Raw genomic sequence first — 27,170 nt, 5'->3', positions numbered from 1 at the left:
TCTAATCGTTAAATTTTTCTCCCCATTATCTATACGACTTTGTAGCTCTGTTCGTAATTCAGCTAGATATTTTGACTGGCAAGGTGTCAGATCTTGTTTTATGTATATGTTTGAGTTTGAGTTTTGATTCAGTTTAGATTTATTTTTAAGAACAAAAAGGGCATCTTCACTGGACATCATAGTAACTTTCAGCGGCCTTGGTTTCATATCTTGGCGAGGAAAGCCAAGCCGGCGATGCGAAGCTATTTGTAAGTTAGGAGCTACCTGATTTAATATTTGTTGTGCATTAACTTCATCGGATTCTGTATTTTCTGGAACACCCATGAGCAAAACATTTTTTTCCCTTTGTTTTCTATCAGCCAGCTCTATAAGGATATTTTCGGGAGGAGAGGATTCTATTTTCTGGATTTTAATTTTTAGCTGTTCGTTTTCTCTTCTTAGAACCGCTATTTCCGAGATGCAAGCGTCAATTTTTGTCGACTGAGAATTTACTAAATTATGTAAGTCAGACATTCGAGTGTTACATGTTGCGATAGCGTTACTTAAATTAGCAAGCTGAGCCATAATTGCGTTGAAGTGCATTGTGCTAGCATCTGCTTCTGTGGTACAATTTTGACACTTCCATGTCAACAAGGTTGCAGGTGAAAAATTTAAGGGTTGAGGTTGAGCACAAACACCGTGCCATGTTGTTTTGCATCCAGAACATTCCAGTTTGCTACCATCTGTCGGTGTTATAATTTTATGGCATGCCTGACAATTTAAATCCATTATAGTAATATTAACCGTACTATTAAAGGTACCACTAATTACTTAAGTTTTTGTCTAAGGCAATACTCAAGTTTCAATTAAGTAGATCGCTGAAATGTAGATTGTATTTCTTGTTTAAAAATTGGGTTTTTCTCCTTACAGGTGTGTTTATAGTAAAAACTATTCAACTGTTCTAAGGCAATATTCTGGTTTCGATTGAGTAGAACGTTGAAATGTAAATTGTATTTCTTTTTTAAAAATTAAGTTTTTCTACTTACAGTTGTGTTTACAATAAAAACTGTTTAACTTTTAACTTATATTGGTAAAATTCACAAGCCACTGTTAAACGATGTTACCTCTACGGCTGCTAGAACTAAACTCTTTACAGATACAATTCATGATAAAAAATATGATTTAATAATTTAGTCCTAAATTTGACTAATGCCAGAAAGACACTTAAATAATGTCAAAAAGACACTCGTAGGTATTTGTTTATTTGATTTTAAGTTGTTAAGAACTAGATTTTTGATTATTACTTGCTTGTGCATTTTAAAATTTTAGAAGTTATAGATATATATATATTAAATACCAAATACCCAATAACCAAAAATATATTAAATACCAAATGAATATGTAAATGAATGAATGAATACCAAATACCCATATATATGGCATTTATAGATTTTGAAAAGGCATTCGACTCTATAGAACACTGGGCAGTGAAACAATCACTACACAATAGCAGAGTAGATTACAGGTATACAGAACTAATCTCTAATATATATAGTAAGGCCACAACTACGATCCAACTTGAAACAGAATACACATTCAGAATACAAAATCAAAAGGGGCGTTAGACAGGGAGATACGATTTCGCCGAAACTCTTTAACCAAGCACTAGAAGACATTTTTAAGAGATTACAATGGGAAGAATATGGAATCATTATTAACGGCCAATATTTAAATCACCTAAGGTACGCTGACGACATCGTCCTTATCGCTACAGATACGGGATAAATACAAATAATGATACAACAATTAGACCAAGAAGCCAGTAAAGTTGGATTAAATATGAATTACAGCAAAACAAAAGTAATAACAAATTAAGAAGATGAGTTAAGAATCGTAGTTAAACAAAACCAAATAGAGGAAGTGAATAATAATCAAATTTAGAACTAAATTATTAAATCATATTTTTTATCATGAATTGTAAAAATTAAAACATTGAAACTTGAAAACCATTAGGATAAAGATTTTTTTAGATATTTTATGTTTTGTAGAAATGTCAAATTAAGGAACAAACCTCACGTTGTAAGTTTTTGTACTAATTTTTATGCAATGTTCTTTCATTTCGTTGTATTTATTTATAACTATATAATAATTTTAGCTAATCCTGACGAAGCAAATAAATTTTGCGAAAGCTTGATTATAACACAGAGTTTCTCTTACCCTGCCCCTTAGAAATAAATGACTGCAACCTCAATAAAAAACTAAAGTCTATATATATATATATATATATATATATATATATATATATATATATATATATATTTTAGGTCGATTTTATTTGGGGTACCATTGTACCCCGATGTAGCAGATTGAGTTTAGAAAATAAGTGTAGCAATCCAGGTTTAAGCAAATGATCTCTTCAATCAGTTTGTATTCTATTTTTCGTTAGAAAAATATATGAATCACAGTTCATTCAACTTATCTATATCAATTCTTTCCACATTTCTGTACTTTTGTATAATTTTTGTCAATGTTTAATTTTGACGAATACTGATGTAATACAGCTTTGTCTGACCAAATCATAGATATAATAACCTGCAGATTAGGCAAGGTATTGGCCGCTCTGTGGATCGAGGTGTAACGCCAATATTAAGGATTGAGTGGTCTAGCTATCTTTGTCTGTCACATGTTCGGGATCGCTTGGTTAAAAGAGACAGGTAGACCACCGATCGACTGTTTCCGCGTTACGCTTTTTTGCTCAGTATGCCTTGCCTACGGTTAATATGTATATGGACCAAATTCATGTTTGAAATTTACTTTACCAGTGTGCCAGCATAGCAACAGGGTAATTTTATTTGTATCAGTTCCATCCATGGGCTGGACAGAGTACTTGTAGAAGTAATCATTTTATTAAATATTTAGTTGGTAGTTAGTAGTTACTTTTTCGTGATGCCGTTATCGTGCTTTATTTTTTAACAACGCATATTGTGGCCTTTGCATTGTTCTATTTACAATCTGTTATTTCAAATTCTGTGACAAATTGTAGCGGAAAAACTTATAAATATGAGGTCAAAGTAGGTAAAGCTAAAATTGCTATATTTTTACAATTTTTTAACGTATCGGCCAATTAATGTATGAATAAATCTTCTCTATTGTAATATTTTTTTATTAAAAATGTACAAAAGTTTTACACAATTGTTTATAGATAATAGAACATAAAGATAAGAATTGTTAAAGTATGAATGAAATAAAATATTTAAATAATATTGTAGTTTTTTTGTGCGTAAATAGTTAAAATCTAGACCAGCCAACATGTAGGGATAAAAATAAACCGCAAAAAAGCTAGAGGAAAGACTTGCCTGATTGAACTAATAACTAATGGATAATGAGACCGAAGAAAAAATAATTGAAGAGTAAATAAAAATTAAGGAATATAAAAAATAAAAAGATATATCTATATATGTATTTTAAAGATATATATAATATAGTCAAATCCCGATTTCATAGGCACTCCTAGGTTTGACTAGGCAATCCTCAGGTCTAACTGACGGTCTTAGTCAAAGCCCGAAATAAGTTACAGTTTCGGCCTTTGACTAGTCAAACCTAGGAGAGACCACGTTGGTCAGGCAAAGGTCGAAATTTAATTTTATGAAATCGGGGTTTGACTAGTCAAACCCCGATCAGCTATTAAAATGTCGTAAATGTAAGTGGAATAAGATCTGAAAACACTTGAGATTACCCAGTGGAAGAACAAAGCAAGGAACAGAACAGAATGGCGGAAAATCCTAGAACAAGCCAGGACCCAAAAAGGTTGTCGAGCTACTGATGATGATGAATTTGTTAGATTAGGTTTAATAGAACGTCATTTTTTAATTGTAATGTTTATTATTTTTATATTGTCGTAATTAAAATAAAACAAATTAGTGTTTATTCTCGCATGTTGAGGCATTATGGCATTTACAGTTGTACACAATACGTTAGACCTTTTACACTTACATGGTTTTGAAGAACACTTCTTATTGCAGCGGTATTTTATAAATCCTTATTCTCCACATTTAGAATCTTTTGTACTAATTTCTCTTAGAGACAGCTTAACGTCTGGAACATCTTCGAAATTAGGAAAATTCTCTTTGCAATCTCTTATTTTATTTCTTGAAGAAAGTGTGTTTATTGTTCCGTATTTCGTACCAACTCTATATAAACTGTCAATTGTTTTATCTTGTATGATGCCCAAAATATTTCGAGCGTCTCCTTGGCACGCGTTCGAGCATGCGTTGTGCACAGACAGAAAAGATTAAAATAAATAAAGGAAATGCGATTGAAGGTCTTCATGCCCAGGCTAGTGCTATGAAACAATTAAGTGAAAAAAATGTCCTCCAATTTCGAGCGGAAAAACTGTAACAATACCTATCCCCAGCTTTGATAGAGCCAAAGATGATGCTCGAGATATTTTGAGTAGCATACAAGATAAAACAATTGACGGTTTATATAGAGTTGGTACAGGGCCCCCGCAAGGCTGATTGGGGCCCGCGTGCGGGACATATTTTAGCGCCCTTTAAATCTACTATACATATAAAATTAATAAATATTTTTGAAAAATTTCAACCCAGAATGAAAGACTACATTATTACTGAGGCCGAAAGTCCCTGAAAACTTCTATAATGTTTATTTTTAGTTACAGGGGTGAAAATAAAAGAGAAAATTTAGTGTGATTTTTAATAATTGCAAATATTTAATTCAAAAAAAACTTTTTATTTTTAACGGACTGTTGGCCCTCGGCAAGAACGTTATCTTTCATTCTGCGTTTAAATTTTTTAAAAATACCTTTTAGTTTTCTCAGGATTCGAAAAAAATGAATACATTTAAAACACTTTGAAAATTTTGACAGGCGACATTTTGCGCCTTTCCCCTTAGATTTTTGGCAACATTAATGAAGCACCCTGCATATTAAATTAAAAATATACATTTAAGTAAATAAACAATAATATTTTGTCATTTCAAAGTTTTCAAACAAATTTTATACAGGGTGTCTACATAACTAGGAACCACATGGGAAACTGTTTTATTATTAATTTTACCAGAAAAAGTTATTCTTCATAAAAAGTTCTGCATTGTCTATAACTCAGAATTCAACCATCAAATAATATCAAATTTTATGAATCTTATAGGAGGTATGTCAAAAAATATGAATTTCGGTCAAGAGCAAAGTACGTTTAGTTTTCACAATAGTTGAAAAGTTATTATGAAAAGTTGTTCAGCATTAAAAACTATGTTTCTATATGCAATTACATCTTTCTAATTGAAATATATTGTGATCTAGAAAGGTACTTTACTTTTGATCGAAACTCATATTTTTTTACATATATCTCATATAAAGTTGAAAAAATTGATAGAATTTGATGGTTGCATCTTAGATTTTAGACCATGCAAAGCTTTTTAGAAAGAACTTTTTATCGTACATTAATTGTACTTTTCAACATCGCCCTCTTCATTTATTAGAAATAATGTGATGTCTTTTATTACACATTAATAATTAGCCCCTTTTCAGTTATTACAAATAATGTGATAACTCTTTTATTATTATTAATTAATTAATCAATAACAATAAAAGAGTTATCGCATTATTCGTAATAAATGAGAAGGGCGTTGGGTATCTGTAATTTAAGAGAAAAAAATTTCAATTAAAAGGATGTAATTGCATATTAAAACATATAGTTTTAATTAATTCCAAACAAATTTTCATAATAATAATTTTCGATATTGTGAAATATCGAAATTCATATTTTTGATACTCATAAGATTGACATAATTTAGGTTTTAGACTATGCAAAGCATTTTATGAAGAATACATTTTTTCCGTAAAATTAATAATAAAAAAAGTTTCCCATATGGTTCCAAGTTACGTAGACACAATGTCTTAATTATTTTCTTTTTTTTTTTCAAAATAAATTGTAAATTATTGTGGGTTTTATTAGAGGAAACCCGATTATAACCGACTATTTAAAATGAATTATTATTAAGCTATGCAATGATTATGATACTTACCATTTTCACAATTAATTTAATTTCCACACCACTTAAAATAACAACAAATAAAAAAGATTGTCCAATATTTTTTACACGAAAACAAAAGTTTAAAATCAGGGCAGAACAAACCCAAAGGCTATTGCAATAATAGTCGTAGTCGTAGGTAATTATTAACACCAATATAAAATAAAATTTTAAACCTTTCACTACAGGAAACCACCCGTTCACCAGTAACAGTAAATAATGTTTATGCCTAATAAACGCATAGACGAGAAGGGAAATGATACTCAAGTCAAATACATAATCATAATTCATAGAGTATTTGTTTACTTGATGGTAATTATCATAAATTCGAGTAAAAGATTCACTTTGTATGAGTAAAACTGCTTGATCCAGCAAGTTGTGTTTTTGTTGGAGTAAAACTGCTAAGTTTTTATGGGTGTTAATTTATGTTTCTACTCATCAAGGGGTGTTATTTGATGTTTATTTGACTATTATGAGTGTCGCTTTAATTTACAACATAAATCGATTGGATGGTATGCCAAGCGTAATTCAATCTACTTCAAAGAAAAAAATTAGGAAGGAACAACAAAATATTTTTGACACAATATTTAAGTTCAACATTTCAGAACTGGAATAATTATTTTTTCAGTAATAACACAATATTTTTGATTTTTGAGATTTCTCTAGCTGTTAATGAAATAGTTAAAATTGTATATAAAAAATGATTATCCCATTTAAAATAAATATTTCTTATTTACCAAACCTTCGGTTTGGCGCCCCTGTGGGGTTACGCCCGCGTGCGCCGCACGCCCGGTTACGGGGGCCCTGAGTTGGTACGAAATACGGAACAAGAGACCTTTTTCAAGAAATCAAATCAGAGAATGCAAAGAGAAATTTCCTAATTTCGAAGATGTTCCGGACGTTAAGCTGTCTCTGTCTCTAAGAGAAATTAGTACAAAAGATTCTAAATTTGTAGGACAAAGATTTATAAAATGCTACTGCAATAAGAAATGCTCTTTCAAATTACGTAAGTGTAAAAGGTCTAACGTATTGTGCAACTCTAATGCCTGGTTGCACCAACAAATCTTAAGCTCCAGCTTAGCTAGGCTTAACTTGTACGTAGGACTGACTTAAGTATCTCTTACGTTGCACCATAATTTTTTATTCTTATCGATCCATTCCACGTGGCAATCCATTGTGACAAGCTGAAAATTGATCCATTTATCCAAAACTCAATGGTGCAACGCGTATGTTTCGAAAGTTGAGCTTAAGGTACATCTTAAGCGTAAAATCTGTTGGTATAACCAGGCATAAATGCCATATTGCCTCAACATGTGAGAATAATAAACACTAGTTTTTTTTATTTTAATTACGACAATATAAAAATAATAAACATTAAAATTAAAAAATGACGTTTTATTAAACCTAATCTAACAAATTATGACATTTTAATAGCTGATTTGACTAGTCAAAGGCCGAAACTGTAATTTATTTCGGACTTTGACTAAGACCGTCAGTCAGACCTGAGGATTGCCTAGTCAAACCTAGGAGTGCCTGAAATTCGGGCTTTGACTATAACATAATATATAAACCTAGAAAAAGATATATTTACCTGAGTAAAGCGCAACGGAAATGCAAAAAAGTATCAGACAGAGAGCATACGAAGAAAGACGAAATGGAAAAACAGTTAGAATAGGCTTTACTAACATTGGCAATTGAAGCAGAAGTTTGGAAATGGAAAAATGAAACCTAAACACTATAAAAAAAGCACACAGAGAAGAAGTACGCATGTAGAAGAAACGGACCAAGCAAGGAAAAAGGATATGAATACAAATAACTTGAGAAAAGAAACCGAGATAACGGAAATTCTTAGCACTACAACAATTCGAATTAGATAATGGAGTAGAAGCTCCAACCAAGGAAGCTGTTAAGGCCCAGAAAAACAATAAAGCTCCGGGAGTTGACGAAATACCAGCAGAATTGTATAAGGTAGGTGGCGACCACCTAGCAAGTCACATTCACGCGCTCATCAAAGACATATGCCCGACGACTGGAAGAAAAGTATAGTATGCCCGATTGGCCAGATCTATAAAAAAGGAGACAAACTCTAGTGCAAAAACTACCGTGGCATTTCTCTGCTATGTACAGCATATAAAGTCCTCACGTATATTATAAACCAGCGGCTCCAACCACTAGCAGAAAATATTGGAAGATCGACACTGGATCAAATATTTACAGTCAAACTGATCTGAAACTGGACTTCATCCAAATCAATATGGCTTTAGGGAAGGAAAATCAACAGAAGATGCTATTAATAAAGTTTTTAATATAATTGGGGGGATCACAAACAAGTATGTTTTGATGATCTTTATAGATTTTCTGGAGCTTTTGACAATTTATGGTGGCCGGCATTATTCGAAAGACTTCGGCAGATGCATTGCCCCAGAAACTTGTACGGCAGTTTCAGAAACTATTGTCAAGACCGATATGCCGCTTAAGTTGTCCAATGAATAAAAAGACTAGACATATAAATAAAGGTTGTCCACAAGGTTCAGTGTGTGGACCTATTTTTTGGGACATAATGTTGGAAGAACTGCTGGAACGGTTAGCTGTGGATCCTGAAGTTCTAGGGAGCATAGCGTATGCGGATGATTTGCTGCTTATCATAGATGCTAATTCAAGAAGAGAACTAGAAATAAAATCAAATGGAGTACTTGAAAATATAAATGAATGGATGAAAAAAGTTAAACTAACTATATCAGAAACAAAAACAACATATAGCCTTATAAAAGGAAGACTTGAAAGAAATCCAAGTACACAAATAAGGGGGAAGAACAAAAATAACTAGATATCTTGGTATCATAATCGATGAACCAAGACTCTTTACAAACCATATAAATAGCGTCTGTGAGAAGGCAGCGAAAGTCATGCATTGCATTGCAAGCCTAGCACAAAGGGAATATAGAATTCCGTTCCAGCATATGCGCGTATACCTGAGTACGATACTTGCCTCAATTGTAGAGTACGGTGCAAGTGTTTGGGCACACAGACTAACAAATAATACAAATATTGAAAAACTGAATAAAGCACAAAGAGGTTTACTTGTTAGAATGACAGGAGCCTTCAGTACTACAGCAACATCAGCTTTAACAGTCTTGACTGGTGTAATGCCCATGCACTTGGAAGCACAAAAAGCGTGCATGTAGATATTGGCAAAGAAAAGAAAATTATGAAAAAAATAATACAATTAATGGGAATAGAAATCAGAACAAAAAGAGAATTAGAAGAAATATTAAATCGAAAATTGCAAAACGAATGGGATAATTCCCCTAAAGCAAGACGTCTCTATAATTTCATTCCAAATTTAAATAATATACCAAATTATTTTAACCCAACAAAAGGATTAATACATTTTCTTACAGGGCTCGGTCCGTACCCTACATAGCTTTAACTTAAAAGACAATGAATATTGTGAATGTGGAGAAATAGGCACACCAGAACACATAGTATTTAATTGCGAAAGACAAACAAATAGACAAGAACTACAAAGAATGAGAAGAGACCTTATTGGCATAAAAATATAGAAAATATAATGCAAAATGAAGCATTATTTAATATACTAAACAATTTAGCGGACATAATATCAAAGAAACAATTAGAATTATATAATATTAGTCGAAGAAGAAATCAAGTAAATAATATCCAACCTCTATGAATTTGAATAAGAAATTATACAGAAAAAAAAATTTAAATTACATATAAAAATATAAAATAAAATATTGGAATAATTAAATAAATATTTATATAATAAAAAATTAATATCAAATATAAAATAAAATAAATCAAAAATCAAAAAATTATTAATCAAACAAAAAAAAATTAAACTAAAAACCTGAAATTTTAAAACTTAATGGTCTGAGGCTCACCGAAATACCATTAAGAATATCATAAAGTCGATTAGACCTGCACTTAAAATTATTCGTGACTATTTTTAGATGAATAGTGATGGCATTTCTCATCTGAGAATGAGAAATGGGAGCACTTTTATAAAAATTATATGGTCACAACATACAATAGAACAAACTCTATATATTGGCAATACCACATAAGCTAATTAGACTCATTAAAGCTACAATGGATGAAACTCAGGCATGTATACGAATACAAAACCACTGCGACTTTTTCAAAATTTTGCAGGGATTGAAGCAGGGAGATGTTCTGGCCCCAACTTTGTTTAACCTGGCACTGGAATATGCGGCTAGGCAAATGCAAACTGGACGAGGAAACCTACTGACCAACCGAACGCTTTAACTGGTCGCTTATGCCGACGATATTAATATTATGAGTAGAACATCAATAGGAGCACAGGAAACATACGCAGAGTTAAAAACGCAAACAAAAAGGCTAGGTCTGGAAATTAACACAGAAAAAACAAAAATAATGATACAGACGAGAAGAAATATAGTTCCACAAAACATTATAAATGCAGATGACATTGAAACGGTTGGAAAGTTTACATACCTGGGAGTAGAAGTACATGCCGACGGATTAGAAGATGGAGAAATACGAAAGAAAGAGAATAACGCAGGCAAACAGAGCTTATCTTGCCCTCTCCCATATATTTCGGTCTAAAAATGTCCACCGAAATACAAAGATGAGAATCTATAAAACCTTAATTCGACCAATAGCATGTGAACCCATGCATCACTATGGCAATGAAGCATGGGTCCTGAAAGAAACATCCAAAAACAAACTCATCCGAAAACGGAATCTTCAAAAGCCGATACAACAACAAGCTTTATCAACTTTATAAGGAAACACCCCTGTCAGACTTCATTAGAATACAAACATTGCAATGGGTCGGACATGTGATAAGAATGGGAGAGGATAGGCTGCCAAAAAGAGCACTGAATGCTAGAATGCAGGGAAAGAGACCGGTTGGAAAGCCAAGAAAGAGCTGGGAAGAGACAGTAAACAGCGACGCACAAGCCTTTTTAGGAGTCCATGTATGGAGAAGAGTAGCCAAAGACAAGCAAGGGTGGAGGCAAAAATAAAGGACGCCAATAAGGCTCAATTTGGGCTGTGTAGTGACGTAGAAGAAGAAGTAGCATAACAAACAAAAGTAAAAAATAGTAAAAATAGGATGTGAAAACCATGATAGTATAGTGGGAAAAATTCAGGAATTGGCTCAACAGATGAGAAAATATTAGTTAAATATCTTAGGACTTCAGGAAAAAGGAGGGAAAAATAGAAAAGAAAAACTTCATTTTATTCCGGAGAAACAGTATTAATTTGTTTCCGCAGATGCAAATCTTCACTCCGACTTTCTTTTATTACTATACATTCTACATTTTTATGCCACAAATACGTAGGTATTAAAACGACATCTGGATCAAAAGTTCCTCTCCTTCTCCTCTTCCGCTTTTACCCTATCAGGATCAGTGCCGAATTTAGGGTAATTGCGGCCCTAGGCCAAATTACCCCGAGCGGCCCCCGATTACTTCACGATTATGTATTAAATTAAAAAAAAAACTCCCAAAACAGCTCTGACAACAATTTCTAATAGGTAGGTATTTATGGAAAATATATACCTAATTCAGAAATTTAGCAAACAGAAGTTAATTTTAAAATTATTAATATTGCTAAAATTACTATGCTTATTATAAATTAGTATTTCAGTTAATTGTTAAAATTAAATAACATTTGTTTCATTCGGGGGGAAAAGAGGTGATAAGAAAAACTAAAAAGAAAGACTAAAAAAGCCGAGTTGAAAAGACATTGTAAGTAAAAGAAAAAGCAAAATAATATGAACTGTAATAGTAATAGGCTACGGTACTGAAAAATAAAAATATTAAGAATACAACAAATTTAATAAACTTGCAGATCGTTTAATTCTCACATTATTCTCTTATACTGAAAAACGTCAATGGCATGTTCTTAATTTAGATAAAGTTGGATTAGTGATTAACATTGACACTCACTCCACTCCATACTCATGATAAATCTCATACCTAAATTCTAAACATTCACTTTTCTAGCTTTTTTGGCTGCAAAATCTTTAATCAAATCGTTAAAGTCTAAGGCTTGAAAGAACTCAGCATTTGAAACAAAACTAGCCAAACTACAATAAAATCAAAATAAAGATGCACTAGAAATAAACAAATCAAAACAGGTCGAATGTTACGAGGAGCACTCCCGAATCATGATTTACAATGTATAGACTTTTTCAATCATTATTTGGGATTTACAATGTACCTATATACATTGTAAATCATGATTCGGGAGAGCTCCTCGTAACATTCAACGTGTTTTGGTTTGTTTATTACTATAGTGCATCTTTATTGTGATTGTAGTATAGACAATCTAGAATCCTCGTCAGTTGTCGAGTTCCTCAAGTAGTTTTTGATTCTTTTCAACACGCTGAATGATCTTTCTCCATATGCATTAGATGTTATCATGCATAGTAGAATGCGCAAAAACGTGTCCATATTCGGAAATAATGTTAACTTGTTTTTCACGAATGAGTTTCAGATACTCCAAAAGTGTATTCCTCAGAGGCTTGGTAATCTTGTTATCATGTAGGTTCTCTTTCTTCATCAAATATACCTACCTTTAACAAAGCCTCTAAACTGTACACACTCTCCTCCAAAGTCACCGTCTATGTCGATTCAACACTTTTTAGCCAAAATAAAAGCTTTTCCCCTGATTTTTTCATGGGAAATTGACTACTTATAAGTTAAATTCTTCATTTAGACTGAAAGAAACTTCGGATCTTTCATGCAATTCTGAATAAAGCCTGTCATTTACAACATTGAATGTATTAATCCTTATGTCTTCTTTGCCATTAAAATGGGGTTCAGTGGATTCATTTTCTTTGTCTTCATCGCCATGGAGAGCTTTTCTTTTCGGGCGTCTTTTTATTTCAAGAACATAGGTCTCATTTTTATGCAACTCTTTGAATCTTTTTCATAGGAATCAAAGTTGTCTCTCAGACTCAATACGTACTCCTTTAGAGATTTGTATATGTTGCAAGACACATTCAAGTATGTAGCAGTATTTTGCAATGTTTTGCAACTCTTGTCAAAACGTTGTAAAATATCGTACCACATGTTTAGTAGAATAGCATTCTCTAATTTGAAAAATTGTTTACCGTATAAACCGTAACCCGCACTGCAATCCTATACCATGTATCTCTTATAATATATCCTGTAGCCTCCTATACCCTAGCAAGCATTAATATTTATTTTTGATATGAACGTTGGTTATTTTAATTAGCTTGTATCCACAGATAACGGCAGTTCTCACCAGTGGCGCACAACACCCCTACAAGCGACACTATAATATAGTATATAATATATAAAATTTCGTGTATATATTATATACACGAAATTTTCGATTTTCTAAACCTGACTGAATGGAAAATTGGGCCACATCCCATCTTAAAGTTTACGAAAAGACTCGTCCATCCATATGTTACTTCTCCATTTTGGTCCAAGGGTGTGGAATTTACGGCCCTTCCCATTTAAAGCCTGTTTTTCGTTCTCGTCCCCAAAACTCCCAAAAATTTCAAAAATTTAAGCCCGACCTTTGCGGCTTCTGATAGCATATATCATTACCTTTCCAACGCATGTTTAATTTTGAAAATCGGTTGTACCATCCAAAGGTTATCGAGCTCAGAAATATGACTCAATTTTTATTTAAAAAATGGAAAATGTTTGTGGATATGTATGTTTGTATGTACCTATGTATGTATGTGGAAAAGTTAAACCGATCTGAATTTTTTTTCTGTGTTTCAAGAGGGTGTGAGGGCCGATTCAGAACCGGTCTAATTTTTGACTTCTGACTACCCGTAAGTTAGCTAGAGGACTAAGTAGATACAAAATAGCATATTTTTTGGGCGTATATATCTTAGCTTCAAGAAAAGACAGGAAAACCGCAAATACACCAAATTAATAGGGTTGAGTTAAGCTTTCAAATGGCCCTTAAGCGATCAAGCTGAGACATACGCACTGCTCACCATAGCCAAAAAACTGAAAAATTAAACTTTAAAAATTTTGGTTTTTCGACAATTACTCAAAATTTCAACCTACGAATTGCGCCAATAACTGAGCGTTTGTAGAAGGACTCAGGACGCGTCTAACGGTGTGTACCTTATATCTGGGAAAATTCGAATTTTTAAGTTATGGGGTTCATAAGTATGATAAAATCTATTTCTTATGGGGAAAAACGGTTTTTCAAGCTCAATAATTCCTGTAATACGTTCAGTTATCATACTCGATCTTGGATGCATCAGATACTACTTGTCAATACGTTTCAAATTCATGGTTAGTTATCAACATCAGGTAAGCCGTTCAGAAATTATAGAGCTTCAAAGGTATAATTAGTCCAGGAACTGAAATTTTTCACTTCGCAATTTTTACAGAATGGATAGATTTGTTTAAAAATTTGACAATAAGTAGTGGATAGTCCAAGGATCAAAATCTATATGATGCCGAAAGACGCTTTTACCAAGGGGGTAGTTGCCACCTCATCTCGAGGGTGGAATTTTTTTTTATATTTTGACCGCAAATGCTGGTAAAAATATTAATTATAAACAAAAAATGTTCATTATACATTTTTTTGATAAAATTAATAGTTTTCGATTTATTAGTTATCGAAGCTGTTAGTTTTATATCGGAAAGATTACCAGATAACGGCAGTTCTCGCCAGTGGCGCAGAAATACAGCCCCTACACGCGACACTATTATATACACGAAATTTTCAATTTTCTAAATCTGACTGAATTGAAAATTGTGCCAACTTCCATCTTCAAGTTCAGAAAAAGACTCACCCATTCATATGTCAACCATCCATTTTGGTCCAAGGGTGTCGATTTTACGGCTCTTCCTATTTAGGGTCTGTTTTTCGTTCTGGTCCCCAAAACTCCCAAAAACTTCGAAAATTTAAGTCCAACCTTTGCGGTTTCTAATAGAACTGATCATTACCTTTCCAACGCATGTCTAATTTTGAAAATCGGTTATACCATTCAAAAGTTATAGAGCTTAGAAATGTGACTCAATTTTTATTTAAAAAAGGGAAAATGTTTGTGGATATGTATGTATGTGTGTTTGAAAGTTAAACCGATTTGATATTTTTTCTCTGTATTTAAAGAGGGGGTCAGGGCCGATTTAGAACCGGTGTAGGTTGTGACTTTTGACCACCCATAAGCCAGCTATAGGACTTTGTAGGTACAAAACGGCATATTTTTTGGGGGTATATATATTCGGATCAAGAAGAGGCATGAGAACCGCAAATATATCAAATCAATAGTGTTGACTTAAGCTTTCAAATGGTGTCCAAGCCGTCAGGATCAGACATACACACGGCTCAGTATAGCCGAAAAACTGAAAAACTAAACTTTGAAAATTTTGGTTTTTCGACAATTACTCAACATTTCAAAGTACGAATTGTGCCAATAACTTAGCGTTTGTATAAGGACTCAAGATGAATCTAACGATGTATACCTCATATCCGGGAAAATTCAAATTTTTAGGTTGTAGGCTTCATAAATATGATAAAATCTATTTTCTGTGGGAAAAAGGTTTCGAAAGCTAAATAATTCCTGTACCTAATAGCTTCAGTTATCATACTTGACCTTAGATCCATCAGATACTACTGGTCAATACGTTTCAAACTCATGTTTACTGATCAAAATCGGTTAAGCCGTTTAGAGAAGTTATTAAGATACAAAAGTATAATCCAATTAACGATTATTCCCCAAATGGTTTATGAGTTGTAGTGGTTACGACGCTAAATTTGATCTGGCAACGGGCAATCCGACTTCATTTACCGGCCATCTCAATATATTTTTTTTTCAATCTATTTCGAATAGAAAAAAATCTAGTGTACATTCGATGAACACTAGATGATTTGGGAGATAATGCAACAAAGGTGACCATTTATAAAGCTTGACGTGTAATAGAGGAACATTGCATTCAACTTCATACATTTAATTTATAAATAACTTTGAGAAACTCCTGATACAAGAATAAAAAACCGCTAAACGCCGTAAAAATGAGTGGCGCATAAAATATTCCAGCTACAAAAGATCTGATATGAATGTTACGTGGCGCGAAAATGGATTTTGATGCAAAACAAGATTCTAGTTTTATTTTAAAAGATTTTTCCATAATATTTGCTAAATTTGAAGTAAACGCGCCACAAAAGAGTTTCAAAATTCAAACTGTATCAAAGCTACTCTTTTGTGGCGCGTTTACTTCAAATTTAGCAAATATTATGGAAAAATCTTTTAAAATAAAACTAGAATTTTGTTTTGCATCTAATGAAAATCCATTTTCGCGCCACGTAACATTCATATCAGATCTTTTGTAGCTGGAATATTTTATGCGCCACTCATTTTTACGGCGTTTAGCGGTTTTTTATTCTTGTTGTTTATATACAAAAGTAATGTACAATTGTACTCAATTTACAGTAGCGATAATTCTTAATTAATTTTAGAAAATAAATCCGGCGCTGATCAGGATGTCGGATTGGAACCCCAAAATACGGGCTTCCCTCTAAAACTTTGGGGGGCAGCGGTGTAACCAGGATGATCCTAAGGGAGGCTTACAACTACTGGATGGTCTCTGGAGGGTATGGAATAGTAATGGGTGATGGTGTTAAACAGTGGTGTCATGGCAAAACGCACTACTAATTTTTGTTTACAAAACCTACATTCTCTATTTATTTTTTTTTCTTTTCGGCGTTCCCGCACCATGACACCACTGGTGTTAAGCATATAGAGCTCAAAGTACATCCAAATCTCTCACGATTGGACTAATACTTCTCTGGTAAACAGTGCCGGATTTACCACTAGGCCGACTAGGCCTCGGCCTAGGGCCGCAAGCAAAAGGGGGCCGCAGCGTTTTGTAAAAAAAACTTTTTTTGTAAAAAAATTTTTACTAAATGAATTGAAATCAGTAAACAATTTTTCAAATTAGAGAATGATATTCTACTAAACACGTGGTACGATGTTTTACAACGTTTTGACAAGAGTAGCAAAACATTTGAAAAAATTGCTACAGACTTGAATGTGACTTTCAACATACAAATCTCTAAACGAGTACGCATTGAGTCTGAGAGACAACTTTGATTCCTATGAAAAACGAAGAAAATAGTTGTCTAAAAATGAAACCTATATTCTTGAAATAAAAAGACGCCCAAAAAGAAAAGCTCTCCCTGGCGAAGACAAAGGAGATGAACCAATGAAGAAATCAGGGGAAAAGTTTCTATTTTGACTAAAAAGTATCGAATCGACATAGATGGTGACTTTGGAGAAGATTGTGTACAGTTCAAAGGCTTTGTTGAAGGTATATTTGATGAAGAAAAAGAACTTCATGATAAGAAGATTACCAAGCCTCCGAGAAATACACTTTTGGAGTAACTGAAACTCATTCATGAAAAACAGTTAACAACATTATATCCGAATATGGACACGGCTTTGCGCATTCTACTATGCATGATGACATCTAATACATCTGGAGAAAGATTATTTAACATGTTGGAAAGAATCAAAAACTACTTGAGGAAATCGACTTCTGACAAAGATTCTAGAAAGTCTAGTTCGGCTAGTTTTATTTCAAATGCTGAGCTTTTTCAAGCCTTAGACTTTAACGATTTTTGCAGCCAAAAAAGCTAAAAAAGTGTGTGTTTGAGTTTAGATATGAGATTTATTACAAGTATGGAGTGGAGTGAGTGTTAATGTTATCATTAATCCAACTTTATCAAAATTAAGAACATGACAGTATAAGAGAATAATGTGAAAATTGAACGATCTAGAAGTTTACTTGTTGTATTCTTAATATTTTTATTTTTCAGTACCGTAGCCCATTACTAATAGTACAGTTCATATTATTTTGCTTGTTCTCTTATTTATAATGTCTTTTCAACTCGTCTTTTTTTAGTCTTTTGTTGTCATCTGTACTTTTCCCTCCGAATGAAACAAATGAAATTTTATTTTAACAATTAACTGCAATACTAATTTATAATATAATAATTTTAGCAATATTAATAATTTTACAAATAACTGCTGTTTGCTAACATTTTGAATTATACATATAATATTTTCTATCTTCTTCTTAAAGTGCCTTCTCCATTACTGAAGGTTGGCTATAACTACAGTAAATTGCTCTCTATCTTGAGCGGTTCTTAGTATCGAATGTGTGTCCATTCCTGTCCAGTCTCTTAGGGTGCGTTCACTACGGTGACCAAGGGATGGCATCCTAGCCTAGAGCATGGTATTTTTGGTATGATACCATGCTCTAGGCTAGGATACCATCCTTTGGTCTCCGTAGTGAACGCACCCTAACGTTCTTCAGCCAGGAGCATTTTTTTCTTCCTGGACCTCTTATTCCTTTCACTTTCCCTTCCAATATGAGTCGTAAAAAGTTATACCTTTCTCCTTCGTAAATATGCACTAGATAACTCGTTTTTCTGTTTCTCACAATATTTAGAAGTTCTATCTCAGTCCCCATTCTTCTCAGCACCTCGACCTCGTTGTTGGTCACATGCTCTGTCCAAAAGATCTTCAGCATCCTACGAAAAACCCACATCTCAAAGGCTTCTATAAATATAGAAATCTTTGTGTTTTGGTTTTTTAGCCGTAAACCAAGATTATTTAATTAGTGAATATAACATTTCAACCTATCTATGTACCGTATTCAAATAGAACTTCAAATAGTATTAGTGGAATTTCTATTCACTTATGTTATGCTTTGTATGTTGTACCAATTTTAAAAAGTAAAATTAAAATAAACGTTATGTATTAATATGAAATGTGCTTTATGCTTTAATTACATAATCGTGAAGTTCTCGGGGCCGCAAATACCATAAATCCGGCACTGCTGGTAAATGTACCTATTATATTTTTTAAAATTTTGGAATGTGTTTAATTCTTCGAACAAATCTAACATTTGTTTTTAACAGTTCAGTTCTGTACAAATAGTTTCTCATGACTTTTGATGTAAAATAATTAGGGAAGTAGGAATTCACTAATTTAGAATTTCCCATCGAGTTTCCGATGGCCCGTTTGACGATTCCACCAATGAACAGAGAAATGTTTATTTTTCAAAAATTAGGGCTTTTAAGGTGAAAACCGAATAATTATTTATTTCTAGAAATCGCAACTACACTTTACTATTTCAATTAACTTGCAAACAATATGTATAGGTTTTTCATTCATAAATAAAAAAACCTCATTTGGAAGTGATTACTTTTTGGGATTTGGAAGTATCGCATCATTAATTCATAATTACATTACATACTAAATTACCATTTAGTATAATGTTACATATTATATAAGGTCATTATATTTTTTAACACGATCCTCAAACCAGTAATCCAAAGTGTTAGTTTATAAAATAACAGATGTAACGTGTTGTGTGAGTTTAGACATATTTTCATTTATTGCGTATCTAATTTTGTCTAACTTCCTGAATACAGATTCAAAGATCTCCTTATCTTTCTTGGATACCGTGCACAAAAAAAGAAACAAAGCATCATTGACAAGATGACACTTGACACCGACAGATAACGAGAGAGAAGAGAAGGATAAAGAAAGGATATAATGTTTTGGTTGCCATGTTGTTGATATGCAGCGTTAGGTAAATTGCCCAGTTTTTCGTTGTTTTTATAAGATTTTGCGAAGTATAAAATTAAACTCGATATTCCCTGGTGATATATATCATGAGGGAAGCTTGTTCAATTCAAATCTTATTTTTAATCTGTCATTTAACACACATTTCTTTATATAAACAATTTTGCATAAATGGACGGGTCCCGCTCCACGACGACCTTGAGTGTTTCATGTTTAGAAAGCTGATAAATTTATTTTTAAATATTTGTTCAACTCTTTTAATAATATAGGGGGTTTTATTAACATCTATATTTTTAATTTTAGGACATAGATAACGATGGCACTTTGGGCTAAAGCACAACAGCTCCCACCAGGGAGTCTGCAACAGATATATGGTGATATATTTCCTATTGAAGTTAGGCACTACCTAGCTCAGTATATTGAAGAAAAATTCTGGTATGTAAATTAACCCATGCTTAGAATGTACGATTTATGAATTTTAATAATATTATTAACTCAAGCCCTTGGTTAATTTTAGATGACACTGGCAACTTTCTATTGTGAAGTAATATTTAGCTGAAAGCACATTGTTGAGATTTTGTAAAATAAAATTGAGATTTGAAAATTATTTGTCTGTCACATTCTGATAATAATTACTACTTTGCAAATTCTCTTATTTTTGTTGTTTTATGAGTTAGAATACGTTTTAACAGATTTGCTTTTTTGGTGTAAATTGTGTACTTATTAACCCCTTGATGTGCAGGCTTGAGTTAATTCGAGCGAGCTAAACTGGCCAAACTGTGTATACTTGAGATAATTCGAGGGGCATTGTACTTTATGTTGCTATAAGTTTTCACACTCAAATGCAATCTAGAATTGAAAATAACAATAGGAAAGCAAAATGTAACAATCATTTTATTGAATTTTATCATTTACATGGGATTATAAGCTATAGCACTTACTTATTCAAGTACAAAATATATCACTCATTTTTTAATATATGTTTGACTAAAATATAAGGTAGAATAAAATATATGAAGAATTTGGCAGACAGCCTGTAGAGTCAACGGAGACAGTAGCAGCAATGATCACCAAAATAACAAACGAGGAAGTGGCTCAAGCCCTTTAAAAAATAAAGAAAGAAAAAGCGGTAGGACCAGATGATATTCCTGGGGAAGTATGGAGAGCATTGGGAGAGACAGGAACAAGGTGGCTAGCAGATCTATTTAATAGAATTATGGAAGTTGGACAAATGCCAGACGAATGGAGAAGCAGTATACTGGTACCTGTTTACAAAAACAAGGGAGATATACAACAACGTACAAACTACAGGGCTATAAAACTGCTTAGCCACACCATGAAAATATGGGAAAGAGTAATTGATAGACAGATACGTGAAGAGACCGAAATATCCGAGAATCAATTTGGCTTTATGCAGGGTAGATCAACCACAGATGCAATTTTCATTATAAGGCAGTTGATGGAAAAAAATACAGGAGTAAAGAAACAAACGCTCATATGGTATTCATTGATCTTGAGAAAGCATATGATAGAGTTTCTCGAGAGATTCTGTGGTGGGCACTCAATAAGAAAGGAGAGCTAAACTGGCCAAACAAAGATTGTGAGGGATATGTATGAGGGAGTAACGACTAGTATTAGGACAGGTGTGGGAGAGACTGATAAATTTCATGTGAAAGTAGGATTGCACCAAGGCTCTGTGCTTAGTCCGGATTTATTCTCATTAGTTTTGGAACAGATAACAGCAAAACTACAGGGTAACATTCCATGGTGCTTAATGTATGCTGATGATGTCATGTTAGTAGGAAATAGTGAAAGAGACTTAGAACAAAAACTGGAACAATGGAGACAAGCTCTGGAGGAAAAAGGTTTAAAACTTAGTAGGACCAAAACAGAGTATTTGGAATGTTCATTTAAAGATGGAGTTACTACAAATAAAATGGTATCTTTGGATGGTGAAATGATTGTTAAAAGCAATAGTTTTAAGTACCTAGGATCGGTATTAAGAGTAATGGAGAAATAGATGGAGATGCATGCAGTAGAATTAGGGCTGGATGGATGAAGTGGAAAGAAGCGTGTGGTGTGTTGTGTGACAGAAAAATTCCAATGAAGCTGAAGGGAAAATTCTATAAAACAGCCATAAGACCGGCTATGATGTACGGAACTGAATGTTGGGTAGTGAAAAAGAAAGAGGAACAACGAATGCATGTGGCAGAAATGAGAATGCTTAGATCGATGAGTGGAGTGACAAAGAAGAATAAAATTAGAAATGAGTATATTAGGGGAAGTCTAGGTGTGGCACCAATTGATGCCAAAATGAGAGAGCATGGGTTAAGATGGTTTGGTCATGTTCAACGTCGAGATGTTAATCACCCAATACAAAGAATAGCTGAAGTGCAGATTCCTGGAAGGGCAAAGATAATGATGATAAGGTAGAATAAAATATAATATAATAATAAGTTTGTTCCAACATGACGGAAAACCGTCATGTAACGATCATGCTCCTGTGCAGTAAATAAAATATGTTGCAACAAAAAATGATTGTTCATCGTATTGTTCTTCTGATTGTTCCAACATAAATTGTAATAATACAGTGACAGTTTTGTGACGATCATTTCAGTCATTGGATAAATTCAATTATTGGTATGGTATTACTACTTGTGTCAGTTGTGTCAATTGTATGTCAAGAAATGCACAATAACTACCTCTTAAAACCTATGAAATTTCAATTGCATATCTCAACCGGTTTTACACCAATAAATAAATCGTCAGTTTGTAAGAACATCCCGTATATCGGAAATGAAGCATATGCGGACATGTGTTTATAAAGCAAACAGTCGATATTTTTTCATGCAGAATTACTCCATAAAGTTTGTCGCACTTATTTAGAAACACCCTATATTAGCTTTGATCGCGCAGTACGTCCTGGGTATACCCAGAGGGAGAACGCCTGCGCATTACAAAATTGGGCGTTCGCGGAGTCCAAATCTTTCCCTCTGAACACCCTCCGGATTTTTAATTCGGTGTTCGCGCAGTACAGAAAAAAGATCCTGAACGTGTCCGGAATACCCTCTCGACGTTCGAGGATTTTGTTTCGGATTTTAAGTTCGCACAGGCGCACAAAATATTTGGGAAGAATTTCTTGACATTCTGTTCTTACTCCTTCCAATTCTTAACCTAAAATATTGTTTTGTTAAACAGCTTGTAGTGTAGATAGTAGATGTAGATTCTGGTTTTTAAAGTTTTGGAAGTGTTTTATCATTTAAATATTCTTCAAACAAATTTTAATATTTTTTATATTAAAGCTTTTTTAGTTGTTTTTGTCAATGTTTTCCATTTCGTATGTTTATAAATAAGTAGGTACCTTTTCTAGTATTATTTTCATTCGATATTCGATAATTATCTATTACGGTAGTATGTATTACAATAAATTGTACTCTGTTTTTACTTAATTTCTTCTATCTAAATGAGCTTATAAGTATCTACATATTCTTGTGGTTTATTTTTCAGTTTAATTTATGAGTTAAATTAGTCTCTTATTGAATATAATGAAACATAAACAATACATCAAACTTATTCTGAAACTATTTCTTGTGTCTTGTTATATTTCATTATTTTTGTGGTGTAATAAACCACAACACAATGCCACAACCCATTAAATTCAATACATAGATATCAAAATTGGAAATGATTGTTTTACTAAATTTTTCCTTCCTTCAGATAATGTTCAACCCCCATGAAGGTAATTTTTATATCTAAATATCAACAATCTTTTACTCTCTACAAGAATGTAAGCTGGATTTCAGAGTGGAAATAACCACATTATATTGTGGAAATAATAAAGAAAGACTCTAATCAAATTTCTACCTTCTAAGAAAGGCATTGAATTATTGAATAGAAAGTTAATCGTTTGCCTGTTGCCTTTATTCTCTTTTCTCTTTCTCTTTGTTGACATACAAATTTGTTGCATTTGCATTTTTTTTTGACATTTATTTCGAAATAAGAAAGAGACAACAAAAGGCTTCCTTCTCTAACCTTAATGTATGCAACCCGTCATTACATTGCGAATCCGAAAATTGTTCGCGGAGCGAAAAATCCTGAGCATGTCCAGGATAAGTTTACGTTGACGCCTGCGCATTGGAAACTAATCCCGAATTTACTCTGGGTATGCTCGATTTGTACTGCACGAACACTACTATTGATGAAGACATGGCTAGTTGTTAAAGTAGGTATCTAACTTTTTTATTATCGAACATAAGTGAATCTCAGTGAACATATCAACAAACAGAATGTTAAGAAAACCTGAGGCTACAGTTGGGTTTTAATTTCAGTATTTTATAAATGCTAGAACAGTCCACACAAAGGCATAACCAGGGGGGGGGGTTTGATGGTTATAACCCCCCCTCACCCCTTGTTATCTACTTTGAGCTCTATAGGCTTTACCATTAGTATCGTTCGCGGTAACGATTCCGTACTTGTCCAGGACAACTTCGCATGCGCACTTTAAAAATCGCATGCGCACTTTAAAAAAGAGAACGCTCTTTTTTAAAGTGCGCATGCGAAGTTGTCCTGGACAAGTACGGAATCGTTACCGCGAACGATACTATTATGCATTGTTGACAAATCAAACCCTTTTGAAGTTGTAACCCCCTCCCCCTAGGATCATCCTGGTTAAACCCTTGAGTCCATTGGGTGTGGTGAGAAAAAAATACAGTTTGATTTGTACACCCGGTATACAATGACAATTTACCTGTCCAGCAACAATATTATTACAGCAATATTGTTAAAGAATAAGGCTATAATATATTAAAAAAATCACTTAAATCGGACAACAGGTTTAGGAAATTTTTAGGCCCCTTTTTTGTCTGACACTCAGTGTATATAAAAAAATTTCAAGTGTTTAAAACTCTTGGCTCTGCATAGTTTTAAAAATTAGTACTTAACTTTTTTTCAAAAATTTATTTTTCTTTATTTATTTTACGGATATACCATTTTTACAAAATTTAGGGTGAAACATTATTTTGTAGAAACTACTTGATTGACAGTGCTGCAATTTTGTGCTTTTTTCATATTAAAAATATTTTCTGTCTAAAATTCAAAAATTCTTTGTGGCTTTTAAATACCAGAAAAAGGTTATTGAAAAATATTGATTTTGACCCTTTTTTAATGGCTTTTGCTAATTTTGCAATAATAATAAATAATTTTTTCACCAGTTGTTTAATAAAAAATTAACCACACCTTTTGAAGTGTCTGTATAGTGGAATTACAGTGGAACCTCGATTATCCGTCAGGGCATCGGACCAAGGGTATGACGGATAATCGAAAAGACGGTTAACAGAACATTAATAAAATTAAAAAATTCACAGTACAACTCTCAAATTTTATTTGTATGTTTTATTTGACAATATGTATAAGAGGGATTTGTGTTCATACAATCAAATCAATTTGGTTTAAAATATTCTGAAATTTTTGTTTATTGAACTGTTGCTTCACATTTTGAAACGTCTAAATTTCTTAAGTGGCGTAAGATCAATTTATTTTATTGACTTCTTCTTGTCGAGAATACCACTACATGCATTGTTTCATGATGAATTGTACATTTCAGCGAATTTGGTTTATCACAATGCTCAAACAAAATGAATTTGAATCAGTTTTTGCTTATGCAGTCAATACAACTTATGTACGGACCCTGACGGTTTACAGAGGTGACGGTTAATGGAGAGACGGATAATCGAGGTTCCACTTTATCATTTCTAATATTTCGAAGCAGTAAAAGCAAAAAAAGTAGGATAATATATGATTTACCCTAATAAGGGCCAATTTCTCATATCAACTTCAACTCCAGTTTAACCTGAACTTTTAGTGAACGTCAGTTTAAAGTCAAAATCGTCTTTTTCAATTCACATTCAACCCATGGCAGTTTTAACTAAGTTCAACTTGAACGCAGAAATTTGGCCATTCAAACCCAGTTCAGATGATTTCAAGGATTATGCATGTGTTGTATTATTGCGTACTGCGGTATATAACCTATTATTATATTAAGCCTAACGATAAACGATAACAGGCCATACAAAATGGTGATAGTTTTTTACCTTTTGCCATCTATTGGCATTTCTCGAAAGCTGTAGAACGTGAGCTGACAATGAGAAATGCATTCCAAACAAAACCGAAGTTCACCCATGAACCTCAATCAACTGAACCATAGATTAACGCAGGTATGCGAAATCGGCCCTAAGCGTGTTTTAGTAACTGAAACCTCCAATTAGAAAACCCTAACTCAGGGTTTTCGCTATATATACAATATAATACCCATAATAGGTGGCATCAACTCCTAAAGAAATTTTTAGTCTTCATTAATTTCTTTTGTGCATTTTTTTGGGAGTTAACCTCAGATGTAATCATTAGAAAGCAATTTTTTCTAAGTATAATTCTGGTTGATTCTCAAAAAATGCAATAATTCATTGTTATTTATTTCAGTTTCTTAGAACTATTATCTCACACATTTTTTTATTGTTATTTTTTTAAATACATGTTTCAAGGTATTTTTGGTTTCCTATGTTGGTTTAATTAATAAATTTCAGTCACTGGGAAACATTTACAGGCTATTTCAGTTACATTGTTTTCATTTTTAACTATTATTATTAAAGCATGAAATAAATGGACAGGTATTGTTAAATGCCTGCATGTACTTAGTAAGTGCATACCTATATTTATCAGTAAATATGTACATTTGACAGGTAATTTAGTTGAAATAAATATATTTAATTAGTAATAAGTAAATGGATATAGATAATGTTAAGTGTAAGAATAATGAATATACACAAACCGCCACAAAATTCTCCAACTAAAAATTTTTGATCAAATTTGACAACTTATAACTTTATTATTTGTACTCCGATTTTCAAGATTCGTGCATCAGTTTGTAGGTGCATGTATTGATATCGTTTGCTATTATTCCAGTACCAAAAAAAGAATGTGTGTGTACTTTGTACGCACCGCAAGAAGTTACACTTCTATTATATGATTTCAACGAAAAATACGATAAAATACTTTAAACAGTTTATTTTTATTTTATTTAAATATTAGACTAATTTTAATACTTACCACTTTCCAATAATTAAAAAAAAAGACAACAATTGTCAGCATTTGAACCCGGGACCTCTCGATCTCTAGTCAAATCAATGACCCACGACTCCACAACCTCACTGTTTATACAGTTTCTAGGACATTATGACAAATCACGGTAACAAAAAGATGAAGTGAAGTATAAAATTATAAAAATATTTTAAATACATATTATCCTACTTCCGGTAGTACAGTGTTCTTGCACTGTCTACATCCCAGACGAGGACCGAAAGAGGTTGGAGGCGGAAAGTGTGCTGACTCAATTAAGGGTCAGCAACCGAAAGCTCAACACTCTTTTATGGACCGTTTTGGGCAAAACACCTGCAGAAAAAGGGCAGGTATGGGTCCTCTCAATGGACAAAGAGTCCTTTGAGGAACTCAAAAAACTTCAAATGTGTCCTTACTTTGG

At 33.0% G+C, this 27,170-nt stretch overlaps 1 protein-coding gene across 3 annotated transcripts in view; it reads left to right on the top strand.

Annotated features, from left to right (window-relative positions):
* The first annotated feature begins 19,535 nt into the window (after positions 1–19,535).
* The window catches only part of LOC114330295 (signal transducer and activator of transcription 5B), a 126,278-nt gene continuing 118,643 nt past the window's right edge, over positions 19,536–27,170 (top strand). For 2 of the 3 annotated variants that reach the window (XM_050644798.1, XM_028279621.2), the window contains exons 1-2: positions 19,537–19,646; positions 19,943–20,074. In XM_050644798.1, the coding sequence (XP_050500755.1) occupies positions 19,956–20,074 (119 nt within the window). In that variant the 5' untranslated portion in view covers positions 19,537–19,646; positions 19,943–19,955. Of the gene's footprint in view, positions 19,647–19,942; positions 20,075–27,170 lie in introns of all 3 variants that reach the window. The other variant, XM_028279620.2, reaches the window with a different exon arrangement.

The sequence above is a fragment of the Diabrotica virgifera genome, chromosome 1 (assembly GCF_917563875.1).
Source record: "Diabrotica virgifera virgifera chromosome 1, PGI_DIABVI_V3a".
Lineage (NCBI taxonomy): Eukaryota > Metazoa > Arthropoda > Insecta > Coleoptera > Chrysomelidae > Diabrotica > Diabrotica virgifera.
This window is presented reverse-complemented; position numbering and strand designations above follow the sequence as displayed.